At 37.1% G+C, this 14,576-nt stretch overlaps 1 protein-coding gene across 5 annotated transcripts; it reads right to left on the bottom strand.

The window, feature by feature from the left end:
* Positions 1–872: 872 nt before the first annotated feature.
* LOC110067901 (intraflagellar transport protein 54-like) lies at positions 873–14,362 on the bottom strand. 5 transcript variants are annotated; one of them, XM_089285233.1, is made up of 20 exons: positions 14,116–14,362; positions 13,963–14,031; positions 13,794–13,842; positions 11,742–11,851; positions 11,474–11,535; positions 10,945–11,080; positions 10,180–10,323; positions 9,626–9,694; positions 9,422–9,503; positions 8,829–8,852; positions 8,597–8,684; positions 7,799–7,885; positions 7,080–7,197; positions 6,090–6,129; positions 5,172–5,248; positions 4,546–4,611; positions 4,368–4,445; positions 3,411–3,496; positions 3,223–3,292; positions 873–2,750 (listed from the first exon to the last, which is right to left on the bottom strand). In XM_089285233.1, exons 1-20 carry the CDS (start codon positions 14,236–14,238, stop codon positions 2,658–2,660), a joined length of 1,671 nt encoding a protein of 556 aa, XP_089141359.1. In that variant the 5' UTR covers positions 14,239–14,362; the 3' UTR covers positions 873–2,657. The 5 variants fall into 5 exon arrangements, with proteins under 5 accessions (XP_089141359.1, XP_089141362.1, XP_089141361.1 ...); XM_089285236.1 differs by having other exon boundaries at positions 9,455–9,503; XM_089285235.1 differs by having other exon boundaries at positions 9,626–9,691.
* Between the last annotated feature and the right edge of the window lie 214 nt (positions 14,363–14,576).

Raw genomic sequence — 14,576 nt, 5'->3', positions numbered from 1 at the left:
TATGTTTCAGGTCACGTAGCTTGTACAAGGTCCAGTTTTCGTTTTGCCATCCGCCATTGCCTGACTTGCCCCACCAATCCACCCGTGAAGAATTTTATACAGAACCCTAAGCCGTGTATTACACTGTGATAAAACACGATGGGCATTTGAGAACACGAGGGAAATGTGGAAAACACTCGCCTGCGGCTTGTGTTTTCTACATTTCTCGAGTGAGCGTTTTATTAGTGTAATAGACGGCTTAGCCTTCTTCATTTGCTTTATTACATAGATTTTACACGCCGATAGTAGAAACAACAAAGCACACAGATCGACAGACTGACGCAATTTAATACTACTAAAGTGCTACATGCCTCGTCTTCAAAACTTTCTGCTGCTTCGCAGAGAACTCCATCACATTTTTTTTTTTTATGGACCACACCTTGAGGAGGCTTCTTCTCCGGTCAGGGTAAAGACTTCACCAGTCTTCTTGCTCACGAAGACAGGTTTAGTGGGGACTCTAAGGTTAGCGCTCAGGTTTTGCATTTTCGTTTTAACTGAGTTAGTGGATTGTTGAGGGGAGCATGGTGAGAGCGCTCGCCTCCCACCGATGTGGCCCGGGTTCGATTTCGGCGCGCTGTATATGGGTGGTGAATTTCTTGTTTGTTCTCGCCTTGCTCTCAGGGTTTTTCTTCGGGTTCTCCGGTTTTCCTCCCTCCACAAAAACCAACATCTCCAAATTCCAATTTGACCAAGATAGAGGACCCGCGTGAAAACCAGCCAAGGCTGATGTAGCTTTCTCTCTAAATATTGCAAGTTTTCTTCATCTAATGTTGTTCCTTCTTGGCATGAATAATTCAATAAAAGTTAACAAAACAAGAAAAAAAACAAGCCCATTAAATTGAACATCAGATTTTTAATTCTTCACACGACCATAAATATTTAACCTTTTTAAAGTTATTCTTGTACTGCAGAGTTACAGAACATTAACATAATAATAGTATTTTCTCATAGTACCTATATAAAATGGTCATGACATGTATGAAAAGAGTTTGGCGTTTCCCTTGCTATTTTTCACGAATGCGCAAGTTTAAAATGCCTTGTCCCTAAGGTAGCCGTGCGCACTTAGTTCGCATTGCACGATTAATCACAGGGACTGCTCGTAGCCTGGTAACGAGGAAATGATCATATTAAAACATTAGCAAAGGCGGCCTTTTAGAAATGTGATAACAAAGCGTTGGAAATCTCTCTCCATTCTTAATCGCCCCTATAGACCCTTTTCAGTAATGGTTACCAATTTAAAATTGTTTTGTACGCATTTAAATTACCTCACCAAATTCTTAATTCTTTTGAATTGTCGACTCAAAAACGAGGTTAGCAAGGCTAATTTTAATGCTTACAAAATAATAATAACAGTAATAATAATAATAATAATAATACTGATAATAATATTAATATTAATAACAAAATTGATAGCCATTTATGTAAAGGGCCTATACGGAGAAGTATACGGTACTGAATTAATCCAAGGCAACCGATATCGAAAAACAAGATAAACATGAAAAAGGTCTTTTCGAATGTTTTTACTACGCAGGACTATAAATCTAATTTTTTCCGCTCTGATGTTCGAGATTCAGAAACGAGTTTGCCTTGATTTCACTCCGTACCCCAGGGAAAAATGGAAATGATGACAAGACAAGATGAAAGACGACACCGATTTCAGATAAACCTTTTGAGGAATCACAGGGACTGAACTAATTCAACCAAGAAATGAAATTAAAATGAACAATTTATCGTTATCTGTTCCTAAAAATATTCTAAGCGACTCGAGATAAAAGTGAGTAATCGGTGATTGGAGAGTGCAAAGGGAAAATAAAATCTCTACCAATTTTACGGGTGAAAACTGTACATGGCTTCTGAACTAAACGTTAACTTAGTGTTTTAAACTACACATTATGGTGTACCAAGTATCTCCTTGTACTTTGGCTCGATCTTAATTTAACATGTAATTTGATTTTTTTTTCAAGATTTAACGATTGAAAGTTCCCAACAGCTTTTGGGACAAGCAAGTCTTTAAAGGTCGATTAGAACCAACGGCAAAGTTTGCAGAACAACAAATGCTAGACGCGACACTCTTCCTCTTTAGAACAGATCTATCGATAGAGACGGAACAACTGCGGTTGCTGAGTAATCCTCAAGGAAGCGATCAAATTACTTTACGACCCCTTTTCACTTAACCTCCAATGAAAAAGCGATCACCAGAAACTGCGCAAAAAAAAATTTCCCGGTCACATAGCACCGTTAAGCAATGTCAAACCTCTAGCAACTTGTCTTGAACAAAAAACCGTTGTCTTGGTTCTCTGAGGTAGGATTTTAAGGTGAGCAAAGGGGAATTGAAATATGATACAAATTTTTATTCATATATTAATTGGCAGTAGTTTAAAGTAGTTTAAAGCCTGGATATCGTTGGTGCCTCATAGCTACCTCACCTCAAGAAACAAAGGTCTTCACTTAATCTTCTTTGTCAACTCTAGATTTTCAAAGACCCTATCACGGAGAGGAATTGTTTGGTAAAATAAATACTCGAGTCGAAAGTTTCTTTGTACACTGATAGCTCCGTGTGCTGTTTACAAGGAGCATTATTTTACATTTTTACAAGCACCGCACCATTGCAGTCCCTTTCATCTTGATGTTAATGATACGCTAGAGAGCATTTTCTGAATCTTTTCGTCATTTCTCAAGATGTTACACTTTACTGTGCTTATCCTGTCGACCTGAAACAAGACAAGAAAAACCACATTCAGCTAAGAATTGCCGCCGGAAAAGCACGAAAAACAGCTCGAAAGATGAAGGGCTGTTCCACTAGCACTCCGGGTCCACTGGGACAAACGTAACACCTCCCCCTCATCAGACATCACATTTTTCGCCCCATATGCCAGACAAATAAATTCTTGACTCATTTGGACCACTAAATCGCGTAACGAAGTTCCAAATACAAAGTTACCGCCAAGAGAAGCCAAGTCTTTGCTTTGAGATAAAGATTTCACGACAACACAAAGGCCTAAACTGTTCCTACGTGTAAGCAAAGTACTGTTTTTTTTCTTTACAACACAATCAAAAGATGGTGCGAGTAGGATGTTGCTTAAAGACGTCTGAAAAAGACCTTAAAAATAGATTCCGTCCGACGGAGACTTCAGAGACTTGTTCCTTAGCAGAAAATTTAATTAAGACAACCTTTAGTCTTACCATTTCTGTTATTTCTGTGTCTAGTTCTTCTAGCTGTGATTTTAAGGGTGCGATCTCACTTTCTGTTATGCTGTAAACAAAAACACGAGAAAGATTAAAACATATCGGAATGACTGTTAGCAAAGGCAGCATGAAACACCAATTAAAACAAATCCAAGAGTAAGCATTGAACTACTTTTTTTTATTACCTTTCTTCTCTTCTTAACGCTATTTCATGTTCTTTGTTTTCTCTCCGCCAAATGTCTAATTCTTTTTGCATGCTATCCATATCTTCCTGTGAACAAAAATAGAACCAAAGCGGTATGTTTAAACCCGACTAAAAACTCGTCAAATTATCTTTTTGGAAAATCCACTTTTCCTTTAATAAACCGTCATTCTGTGGAGGAAAGGTGAAGTAAAAATCTCGGAGAGTAAGATATTGTCCCTGAGACTTTTCCCAATTCAATGATAAACTACACTGTCTGAGCAGATCAAATAGTGCTAGCTAATTCAACATAGTTCATTCTGGCCTTCAAGTGATAGAAGAAGCATGAAACATGACGTTGTAAAGTCGTTCTGCGCTCCAGAAAAACATCTTTTCCACTCTACTCTCTGGAGAGGAACACACCCACACGAGAATGAAAAGACAAGAAAGTTCGCCTGAGAGACTGAAGAGCACATCCTAACTTCTGATTTTCTCTCAAAACGGTTAAGCCTGGTTTTCACTAGCGACGCAAGCAAAAACGCAAGCAATAGGGATGACCCAAGTGAAAACGAAATTCGACGCAAACACAAGCACAAGCAAAATCACCCAAACCATCCAAACTGATAAGGCGCAAAGTAATCTGGACCGTGGTCCAGTATTTTCATTTGCCAAACCTAACCACGTGTGGTAAATATCCTTGTGGCTGTGTTATACCTGAGCGGTACTAGGAATTTTTGGAAAGCCAAAGCTTCGTTTTCACTAGCGACGCAAGCACGAGCGCAAACACAACAATTCTCATTTTACCGTGAAAACGGCCTTGACCTTGAGCACAAGCGCAAGCATACACGAGAAGCGTAAATTTTTCATTTTTCTTGTGCTTGCGCTTATGCTTGCGTTTGCGCAGCAACAAGTGAAAACGAAATACTGTTTATTTTATTCCTACTTCCCTATTTATTCATACCTGAATATAGTCCATAATTTTTCCTAGTGGATTTGCACTTCTAGTCAGTGTTTGGATACTAGTTCTAAGTTTTTCTATCTGTAAAGTGAAAAAGCAGCAAAACCAAGTTAGTAGATAGATTTTAAAGGCTGGTGTTCCTAGACAAGATATCTGGGCATCTACTTTTATTTCCACCAACCTCTTTCTGTGCGAGCTCTCTTTCTTTTCTTCTTGCAGCATCAGATATGATTGGTGCTTGTCTTTCCTGCAAAAGGATTTGGCATTTCTCTTAAAAAAGGATTACACACCCTATCGGCCTGTTTTTGCCCAAATGTGCCGCTGGAAAAGGGTTTGAAGTGGGTGTGACTGGGCTTACGACCTGAATTCATTTTATGACTACAAATTTCGGATTGCTTTTGCATTCTGCGTTTTGACAGCCTAATATAGCACTCTCTCTTTTTTTTCTTACTAAGATATGAGAAGCCCAAAATTACATCTGCAAAATTTATAACAAATGGAACAATTTTTGCTTTCAGTTAATTGCAGAATTAGTCATTAACAAACGACAGAAATTCAGATGGCACAGCATGGATACAGGCCTGATTGGGATACAGTGTGATTGGGAATTTTAGCCAAAGCCTTGTTGCATCAAAATAGCCTGTTCCAGGTGAGCAGCATGAAAAATGGCCTGAGAAAAAATAGTGGCACCTGAAGTTACAGACTAGCAGCAGATTTCGACCTGATGAATTGACGCACTAACTTTTTAGATTTTATTACATACCCAACAATCACACAAAATGCATTATGCAAACATAACAAGTTCACCTGTTTTGGTCTTGCTTCTTGGTTTCCACCACCTTCAAGTTCTTTCTTTGTTTCAAGAATTTTCCTAACAAGACCACCTGGAAAAGAAACGCACTGGAAATTATAACTAGAGTAGGTGTGTTGCTTTATTTACTACATCTGGGATATTTATAACTTGTGAATGAATACAGGAGACTCCCATATTAAGGTAATGGGGATGCTGGTCATTGTGGTATGGCTTAGGGTGTTTAAATCAAGGTTGTCAATTAGCCCCTGTGTGAGTAATCTAATATGTAACTTTTTAAGTCAGGAAAAAAAACAGTTACAGGAATTAGGTCTTTCGGGATGAGAATGAATTTGAACTATGGCCACAAAATGACACCCTGTTCCTTTTACAGGGTTCGTACCCTTTTTCAGAAACAAATTTCCAGGACTTTTCCAGGACTCTAAAATTCACATTGACCCTTTCACTCCGGAGATCTCAATGTTAATTCTCCTTACTTGTTTGCCATACATTTCATATTTTCTACTTGAGTTTAACAGATTTCCAGAACTTTCCAGGACCAGTAGCCCTTTTTCAGGACTTTCCAGTCCTGGAAAATGCAACAGTAGAATTCCAGGACTTAACAGGTTTTCCAGCACCTGTACCAACCCTACTTTTAAAATCTATAACAATAGGCCATTTCCGAGTTGCCTTTTGCCTGTGTGTCAAAATGAGTCTTTGTGCGAAACCATTCATATGAAAATGTGTTCTGCCTAGAGGCTCATTTTAATGTAAATCAAACTTGTTTTCATATGAAAAGTTTTGCCCAAGGACTTGTTTTGGAAAAAAGGCACAAGGTAACTTGGAAATGGCCCATTGGCATTGTCACATTTAAATTGGAGCACCCAAGAGAGTTTTGATGTTGACAACCAAAAGTTATAAAATAATGCTCTTACCATGTTCACCATCATCTTCTGCAACTTCTCCTGCTGGAGCCTGAAAACATTTCACAGTAAAGTTACATGTATGAATTTCAACAAGGTTGTAACAGCATTGTGTGCATAGAATCAAATGCACGCTTGGTTGTTTGAAATAAAAAATTCGTCAAGGAATTCTACAGTCCATGAATGCAGTCAATATCAATTGCAAGCCACCACTACGTTAGCCATCTGTTCAGTCATCATTTTCGAGTGGTAAGTGTTAGGTGATGACCCAAATAATAGCTGCAATGGACACTACCAATTATCTATTAAACCTAATAACCCCTCACTTCTTTTCTCATTCTTTTCCCACTTTTTCTTTTTTCTTTTATTCACTTTTTCCTAACTTTCCGTTTTTCTATTTATTAATAATAATAATAATAATAATAATAATAATAATAATAATAATAATAATAATAAAAGCATTTGTAACCATTGATAGACTGGCCTGCCTAGACAAGCACTAGCTATTCATGGACCACTCCAACTGTGAAGTGTACTTTAAGAAATAAAAAATATGATTGATTGATTGACTACCACCAGCCTGCAAAGGAAGTTGTGTTGATAGCAAAGCACTAGTGGATTTTGCAGTCAGGCTAGTGCAATGTGTCCTTCACTTGCCAAGCAGGCAAGTAAAGTTTTGTGAGGAATGTTTTTTTCATGAAACTCAAATTACAGAAGTACTGTAAGTAATGCAAATTTGGGGGGCTGAAGCAAATAGTTGTGAGGTTAGTACAAGATATTATAGCCAACTGTTTTTTTTTTCACCTGTCCCACTCTAGTGATACATGTCTAAAACTGGAAAGGTTCACTCCAGTATGCCATGTACTGTGGATTGTTAAGGCCACAGTGGCACGTGAAAAGAAACATGGGTGAGTAGTTCTTCCTTTTCTGGTATGTCCACAGTACACTGTTACAAAAATTGCCACAAATTAAAGGCTAGCAAACTGTTCAGTGACTACTGACCAAGTCTACATCATTTTGAATTGCATTTGGATCTTCAACCACAAAAGTATCATCCTCGTCATCTTGATCCTTGCCATCATCAACAATAACACTTGCAACTTGCTTTCCTGAACCAATTCTAAAAAAAAGCAAATAAAGAAATATGTGTCTAGGATTTGCCTATCTTTGTTACCTCAGGATCTTGAATTAATCGTGGGAAGATTTTACCTCAGTAATTGACCATGACCAACAGTTACTGTTGAGCATTATCAGTTTGCAAAGAAAGCTCTGTCCGATAGCCCAGGGCTGGTGGATTTTTACAGTTGATTTAGTCTGTTCTGTCCCTCACTTGCCCAATGAGCAAGGGATTCAGGTTTTGGAAAATATTTTTTGAGGAAATTCACATTGCAGAACTTTTGAAAGAGATGAAACGTTTGGGGGCTATTGAGAATGATTTTAAGGGTAGTAAGTCATAATGACAGCATGCCCAAAGGGCAAACCTGATTATGGCTGTAACAGATTACAACATTTAAACTCATCACCAATAGATCTTGTAGCCACATTTTGAATGAAGGTGCTTACTTATTTCAAGCACATAACTTGCTTCAAATGGTAGTATTGCAAAAAGTAAATGCAATGTCATTTTTTAGAAGCAGGTTGAAAGAACAGAAATGCCATATGCTTTACAAATCAGTCCTGAGTTGTTTGATAGGTTGTACTATTTTATGTGTTTGCTCTACCTGGCGATCTGGTCTTCAAGCTCTTCCTGCTGCTTCTTAATCTTGGGTGGGGCAGGTCTCGCACTGCTTGGTCTCGCTATGCTGCGACTGTTAAAAAGAAAGGGTGAAATTTGACATTATTACAACAAGAGCAATGCGGAACAATGGAACCCAGTGGTTTAAGAAACCTACCAAATTGCCTCTCTTCAGGGACACCTCTCTACATCAATATCATTGTAGCAATGCTTTGAAACTATCAACAGATACTTAAGAAGAATGGATAGCAGATGTTGAATATGACAGCAAATACCATTTGATGCAGCAATCAGTTGTGCGTACCAGTCTTCAATTGCTTAATGACCAAATTTTAATTACATGTACACATCTCATCATTGACAAGAGAAATAAAGCATTGATAAGTACCAAGAGTGCTCACTGTACTTTGCACTATTTTGTACTTGGACAAACATTTGCCAAGAAACCTTGAAGGAGCTCAGTCACAGTGTTTTGTCTTTTTTTTTTGGCCACGTACAAAATCTCCTTTAAATGGAAGGAGACCAGAAAATAATAGTTTACTAAGATAGAAAAACATCAAAAAAATTAATAATAAACCATAAAGGAACATGGATGGTCAAGGATGGCGAAGATTGACATGGATTGCAAACAACGAATTTGAAAAATTTAGGCTAAATGTTTCCAAACGTGCAAACCATGACTGAGCTCCTTTAACCACTACTATCAGGTTCACACTCCTACAGTAAGGTCGAAAAGAGAATTCCTTTGTACACAAGTGCTTTTGGAAAAAAAATTTATTCCTACCTTTTTATGACTTGAGGAGGAAGCTCATCGTCATTTAATACTCCATTCATTTGTTCAGTTGGTCTGGGTTGTTCCTCTGCATGTGGGCCTAGGTGTTAAGAAAATAAGAAAAGCTTAAGGACCAGAAGATCACAAAATAGCCAGAAAAAACATACATCTCCCATTGTGGGCTCATAAACACCCAGGTAAGTGCTAATGAAATTTTATACTGTCAATCTTTCAAATGACCTACCATCACTCTCACCCTCTTGAAGATCTACATGGCAAAAAGAAAATCACATATCAGACAAAAAAAAAAACTTAAAAGGTCTCAGGTTCTGTCACACAGTGCAAATATGTCATGTTATTTGTCTTGCAACTTTTTAATTTTGTGCGTGCAATGGCCAAAATCTATGGAAAATATTGTGATAAGCGAGTTTCTCTTCTTATTATAAACACTGCAGTGACTTGTCTTCCATCTAATTTGCTAATTGAAAGGCATCCTATAGACTGAATCATCAATAGCGATGTATTTGAATTCCCTAGACACACAAATCTGTATACCATTAAAACTATTAAAGATGTATGTTCACCTCCTATTACAATCAGGCATTCGGCTAGAGTGTACCAAAGACCCCATTGTTCTTGTGACATGTAAAAGCCTTTTATTTGTATTTTCAATGGTTTTCAGAATTTATTTATTAAAAGTGCTTCCAAATTTGTTAAATGAGTTCAAAGGGAGTTGGATGCTCATCTGGTTAAAAGCCTGGCCCCGGTGGTTTGAAGGGTGGATAACGCTATCCGCCAGATAAATCATTAAATCACTTTTTTCACACACAAGCATACCCTCTCCCTCCCCTGATGGTCTTCGTCTCTGACCTTTGGCAGAGGAGGGTCTTGGAATGCGATTCGGAGGTACCTCTCCATTCTGTAAACAGAGAAAAAGGCAAGTCATTCAATTGAAGTATGAATATGTAAATGTTACTTTGCAAACTAACCATTATGGACAACAGAGTAAGTTAAGCTAATGGACGTGTTTCCAAGTAGTACCTCTAATTCCCCATCTATGACAGCAGTTCCTCCATCAAGACCATCAACATCGTCATCTTTTCTTGGCTGCTAAAGAAATAAACAAGATGGCATGGACGAGAAGTGCTTCTAACACTCACTGGCAGGTCTTTACCGAAAAAGACAAAAACTGGTCAACCAAGTTTAGGTGTATGTTAGAAGTTCTGAGGACATAAAAATCGCCACTGATATTTAAAATACGTCTTTATAGTTGCTTTTTCGGCAAGAAATGTCATGCTCCATAGTTCGCACCATTTCTGAACAAATTACGAGAAAAGTTTCACGAAAGATCGCATCACGTTCAACAATGTGATGTAATCTCTTACACAACTTCTTTTCTTCAACAACAAAGGAAGAAAAATAGAAAGGTACACCAGGGGTTTCATTAATGTTTTCAGCAGGAGAAAAACTGATTTTCACAGGCGGGCAAAACATTTTGAAGAAAACATCTTTATTAGAAAAAACTTCCCTCTAGATGATCAAACCAGGCAAACAAAGTCATCTTCACAGCCGGGCAATTAATTATGATGTCATACCTTCTCTTTTTCTCTTCCTCTATCTGACTGTTTTTCCTTGTCTCTTTCTTTCTCTTTTTCTTTCTTGGCAGAATCATCTCGTTTTCTTTTATCTGAACTGTCTGTCTTGTTAGAAGAACTCTCTTTTCTCCTAGAGGAGTCACCCTATAATTGGAAATTTTCCAATCAGGAAAGCACTTATAAAACTCACCACAACCTAGCTAAAGGTTACTTATTTACTGAATAAGTAATTACATACAGCAAATTATGTTTCATTAATTTTGTTAACTAACAAAAAACATTAATTAATTAATTAATTAATTAATTAATTAATTAATGGTAAAGTTGAACAAAAGACATATTCATAAGAAGGATGACAATGATATAAACTTAAGGGAAACTTTTGTCTATTATAATATTGTTTATTATGGAGAATTGATTTACTTGGAAGTGAACCTCATACCAGGGCTGAGGAGAGGGGTGTTGTGATGATGTGATGATACATCTCTCTACATTATAGAGTCTTCGGGCCCTCCTGCCCTCAGATAAAAAAAGACGGGAAATTCCAAAATACCCTAAGATGCCACAGGAAGTTCTGTATATTTTGTTATGCATAAGTTTGAAGACAATGTCTGGCACATGCTTGTAACTGCTTCAAATGAAATCAATGGAAGAAAAGCCACTATTTAAAATGGTGCATGATATGAATCACAAAACAAACAAACCACGTAACACTTTATAGCATTAATCTTTGCTTGGTGTAATATTAATACAAATGAGTAGTACCTGCTTTCGTTTGTCTTTGTCATCCTCTTTTTCTCTGTCTCTACTTCTGTCTCGTTCTTTATTTTTCTCTTTGTCCCGTTCCTTTGAGCTTTCTCGGTCTTTGCTTCCACTGGATTCTTTTCTCTTGCTATCACTGCTGCATAAAAATAACATGCAAAACATGATTCTATTCAGCCCTAACAGGAAGCGGGGAGGGAGGGGGGTGCGTTGAAGGAAGCACTTATCTCCCACCAATGTGGTTCAGAACTGGTTTGAGTGCTGGAACTGGTGTTATAAGTGGGCTCAGTTTGTCATGTGGTCAGTTCTTTTCATTGTTCCAGGGGTTTTTCTCTTGGTTCTTCAGTTTTTCTCCCTCCAACTCCCCCCCCCCCCCCTGACATTTTCCAAATTCCAAATTCCAAATTGATATGCAAACAGTGGGTGAATTGATCAATTGATTCTAACGCCATGGATGTACCACAACCACTTCCTGTTTCATTCCTAATTCATTTTTTTTTTCTTTCATATCAATGTAAAGTTTTACACAAACCTTGGTTCTTTTCCAGGCTTTTCTCCTGCCAGAACCTTTTTAACTGCATCAGTGCTACTTTTCTACAATGGAAGGGACATTTTAAACAAATTTAGTTTTTTGTTTTCCAAGATTTTACAATTAATGAATTTTCACATATCTTGAGGTATTCAACTTTACATGGTGCAAAACTGAAAAAGCTTTTAAAATGATCAAAAAATGGCCAAGAGAAGAAATTCATAAAATTAGTGTAATTTGTAGAATACAAAGAAGTTGTAAACAGACTTACTTTGCTCAAAATTGCCATACCAATTGCTTGTAAGAACTCATTTGTCTTTTCTGGTTCATGACCAGCCACGATTTTTGATGGACGTACAGACAGCTGTCCATTTATCATACCTACAATATAATGATGCAATTATCAAACTGGGCCGGGTTGTTCAAAGCCCGATTAAGCTAACCCAGGATTAGCGAGAATTTTGATTTCAGTTTTGTAACGTTTTGGTGAGGTGTTCTGTTTATATTGTTTGCCAATCAGTTCTGATCTGTAGTAATCTCAAACTAAACCAAACGTTAGAGGTGAAAAACATTTTTAAACAAGAAAAAATAACACTTCAGTTAACGTTTAATCCTGGCTTAACGTTGACCGGCTTTCGAACAACCTAGCCCTGGTTTACTTAGTATTATCCACTTGAAATCAGTAAGTAAATGGAATTTAGTGGCTGCCATGGAAAAGTGGTGTGATAAGCAGAGCATTTTCCTTTATTTAAGTACAAGTTTATAAACTGCTGTTTATCATCCGGACTACACTGTATATTTGCCAAAAAATTGGTAAATTACACTTAAAATGTAAAAGTAAGTGTAACCATTTTAACCATTTGTTTGATAATAGGACACAGCCTCTATTATTATAATATGGTTAAAGTATTTCTGGTATCTAGAGGGCTGGCCACCAGCCACCAGTTGGAAACAATGCTATTTGTCAACTGAAAGTTGAAAACTCTGAGTGCTCTAGAAAGATTAAAGGTTACTAATTTCACACCTAGTTTTGTTGTGCTAATTTAATTGAAGTGACATGCATACATAATGCACACGATGCATGTACATTCCTAATACTTCCTCAACAAATCGATTCCAATCATACACATGATACACATACATTCCTAATACTTCCTCAACAAATCAATTGCAATCATATTACTTAGCAAAATTATATAACTGAGCTATGTGCTGTTCGATTCTGGTTTCTGCAATAACGATATGATTAATTAATTCAGGATAGCCTTGACAATGCTGTACATCGATTTATTAACAATTAAGCAATTAAATAAATTTTCACAAATTTACTCCAATCCAAGCCGGTCAAGATTGTAGAACACTGAGTCACAGAAGAGATGGGTAACAGGTAAAAATTATCTCTCAACTGGCCAAATTATTTGGATATCAGTGCAAGATTTATAAACACTTAATTTAGACATTTTAGCATGCAATATAATTACATTCATAAACTGATCAATATAAAATTATATATGCTGTCCATTTTGAAAATTAACAAGGGGACAATTGTTTAAAGGGGAAGTTTGGCTTGTGATTTCACTAAAATGTATCTGCAAGAATCACCATAACTAAGTTGTAATAATGAAATAAAGTGCGACAGTATTTAAAACACAAAATCACACAAAACAGGCTAGCTTACTTAGAATCAAATTAGAAACTAATAAAATTTGAGGTTTAATTGAAAATTACAATACTACGCTAACAAATCCTGCCTGTTAATATAGCGTCGTGAACATTAAATCCGGACAAAACTGGATAGTTAAGGTATACTTGAGATTTAATTATACTCAATGTGGGAACAACCTGAATTAGGCTTGAATCATTTGCAGTTTGTCATCTGTCCGAACGTAAAATATCCTACATGGAGGTTGCAATACAAGAATATTTTCGTAATTGTACCAAATTGCAAAATTCGATACACAGACACTAACCGGAAAAAATTAGCCTAAATGAAAACAAGAACCACTTATCTACAGGTATCCTTTTAACTGTAAAATATATAAGCTTATAAAATAAGCTAAAATAAGCGACATTAAAGAAATTCGTATTTGGGACTAAATATGATCGAGATTCGCCAAGCTTTCTCGTCGAAATAATCGTGTCTTTTGGGCTGCATTGTAAGACACGGTCAAATCACATTCATGCAGAATTATTCCTATCTAATTCTAGATGATTTATAATTCACAGGTTTCGCGACGAAAAGGATTTTGACCCTAAAACCATTCGACGAAGTGTTAGCGCTGTTTCTTAGCAACACACAACAGCAGGACACGAACTGTCTTACCTACAACGTCGATTGCTTTTTGCAGGAAAAGGATCTTTGCTTCTTTTTCCTTCAAAAGAAACAATCGTTCGATTACCTCAAGAGATCATTCATCAAAGGAGGGATAAAGAAAGAGATGGGGTAAAATTATACCAATTGCTTTCAGTGACGAAACTTATAGCTGGCTTACCTTGACTTTAGCTGAGTCCATTTCATCAGCCGTGTACAAGCCTTTGAGAAAACCAGTATTTTTGACAACCTAGAGAATTGAGGCAATCTCAGAGATTTAGAAAAAAACTCTCAGGACCAATAAAGTACACTTTTGTAAAAATAATCACTGTACCTCGGTAATGATGTCATGAAGAAATCGGAATGGAGGCTTGCTCAGCAATTTCTCGGTTAGGGGAGGTTTCTTAATGACCTTCCCTAACGTTTCCTGCGTTTTCTTTGCTATTGCAGTATTCATGGATGGTCCTCCTTAACTACCACACTGGTAAAATGACCAAAAACTACTGGAAAGCGAGGAAAATGCTAAATTGTTTTCCAATGATCGACGGCCATCATTAAACAGTTGCGAGGGGAATGTAACAGACCAAAATTCCTTTCGGGCATGCTAAATCGACGGCCAACGTTCGGGACCAGCCGCGGGAAATGTCCCGTTTTTTCACAAGGTGAAAAACAGAAAACACATGTCTTAATCTCAGATTTTTTTGCTAGCACTGGCTTAACTGGCGTCACATTAACAATTTTGGAACACCAAGAAATTGAAAAAGCAAACTTATTCAATTTTGTTGATACAACTGT

Source organism: Orbicella faveolata, unplaced genomic scaffold (genome assembly GCF_042242905.1).
Source record: "Orbicella faveolata isolate gen_17 unplaced genomic scaffold, um_ofav_v1 contig_13, whole genome shotgun sequence".
Classification (NCBI taxonomy): domain Eukaryota; kingdom Metazoa; phylum Cnidaria; class Anthozoa; order Scleractinia; family Merulinidae; genus Orbicella; species Orbicella faveolata.
The sequence above is the reverse complement of the archived record's forward strand: the minus strand, read 5'-3'. Positions and strand labels throughout refer to the sequence as shown.

What these genes read in the sequence shown, in the direction of transcription:
- LOC110067901 (XM_089285233.1), bottom strand. Translation starts at nt 14,238, where the DNA reads ATGAATACTGCAATAGCAAAGAAAACGCAGGAAACGTTAGGGAAGGTC. An exon ending in CCTCCTCAAGTCATAAAAAG is followed by an intron (nt 7,886 to 8,596) that starts GTAGGAATAAAT and finishes TCTTTTTAACAG; the next exon opens with TCGCAGCATAGCGAGACCAA. An exon ending in AGAAGATGATGGTGAACATG is followed by an intron (nt 5,249 to 6,089) that starts GTAAGAGCATTA and finishes TTTCTTTTCCAG; the next exon opens with GTGGTCTTGTTAGGAAAATT.